The following is a 1,232-nucleotide window of genomic DNA, read 5'->3' as shown; positions in this document are numbered from 1 at the left end:
ACTTTCTTGGAAGCTGTGAGACACAGAGACTCATGTTCCACAGGGTCTCGCTCACCTCTCCCCTGGCCTGTCGTGGAGCACCAGCCTAGTCTGGGCCCTGGCGGGGCACCGAGAACACCAAAGAGGACAGTCTCTGCCCCAAGGACACTTGGCCACCAGCCAGCCCCACCAGCACCAGGCCCCGGGAAGACACTGACAGCGAGAAGAGGTAAGTGGGATGCAAGCAAGCCAGGAGCTGTGGGAACCCCTGACAGTGAAGTAACCCCTCCTTGGGTGGGTGGGCCTCGGAGAAGGGAAGGAAGGGCCTAATGGGGAGAGAGGCTGCTGCTACCTTTCCATCCGGCCACCTGCCACGCCACCTGGTGCCTTTGCCAGTCATCTCACAGAGCTCTCTCTGTACTTCCTGCCAGATGAGCCATTCGTTCATTCATGAAGTTAATCAATACACAAATCTCAATTGGGCACACCTCTGTGCCAGGCATCATGCCAGGCCTAGCAGTGAATAAGACAGACAAGGGCTAGGTGTGCAAAGTGAAGAATGACCTCGCCCAGCCCTGTAATTTCTGGGAGCTCAAGTGAACCCACTGTGGGATCCCTAAGATGCTGCAGAAGTGAGTAAACTATTTCCTTTCTCTTTTTTACCCTAGTTGGTCACCCTGTCACCACTGAACCTTGAGTTAACAAAGGCAAAATGGAAGTCTTCAATGAAGAAGAATGGGGGTAGGGAAGCTTCTAGTGGCAATAATAAAAACCAGCAGCAATGATGATAGAAGACAAACCTCCAGTGGTTTGTGGTCACCCTTGCGGACTCCAGAAATGCCTGGGGTGGAAGACACATTTGCAAGAGACCAGGTTTTTCGTGGGTACAGATGGAGTTGGAGGCCGAGAAGACCTACATGTTCATGTTAATTAAAACTGGAACTGGAACACATTTCAAACTCATGTATTTTCCAAATTGTATGTAACTACGTAGTACCTTCATAATGAAAATGAAAACATTTTTAAACTATCACCTGCCACTCCTCCCCCTCTTCCCTCCTGTCATCTGTCATGACTCTGCAGTCAACACCTTTGCGTGGAGACGGTTGCTCAAGCTAAGATCCATTCTCCATTCCCAGGGTTCTGCAATGACAAGTTAGTGATTTGAGAAAAGCTGTTACTGGGAGAAAATCATCCCTTTACTGTAGCATAATTTATAATCATGAAAAATGTGAAGCCATTAAAATGTTCCA

At 49.0% G+C, this 1,232-nt stretch overlaps 1 protein-coding gene across 1 annotated transcript in view; it reads left to right on the top strand.

Annotated features, from left to right (window-relative positions):
• The window catches only part of APOL5 (apolipoprotein L, 5), a 3,171-nt gene extending 2,398 nt beyond the window's left edge, over positions 1 to 773 (top strand). Inside the window, 2 exon segments of the mRNA XM_011961149.1 lie at positions 44 to 208; positions 648 to 773. Of these exon segments, the coding sequence (XP_011816539.1) occupies positions 44 to 208; positions 648 to 676 (194 nt within the window). The 3' untranslated portion in view covers positions 677 to 773.
• Positions 774 to 1,232: the final 459 nt, after the last annotated feature.

The sequence above is a fragment of the Colobus angolensis genome, unplaced genomic scaffold (assembly GCF_000951035.1).
Source record: "Colobus angolensis palliatus isolate OR3802 unplaced genomic scaffold, Cang.pa_1.0 Scaffold539, whole genome shotgun sequence".
NCBI classification, from domain to species: domain Eukaryota; kingdom Metazoa; phylum Chordata; class Mammalia; order Primates; family Cercopithecidae; genus Colobus; species Colobus angolensis.
This window is presented reverse-complemented; position numbering and strand designations above follow the sequence as displayed.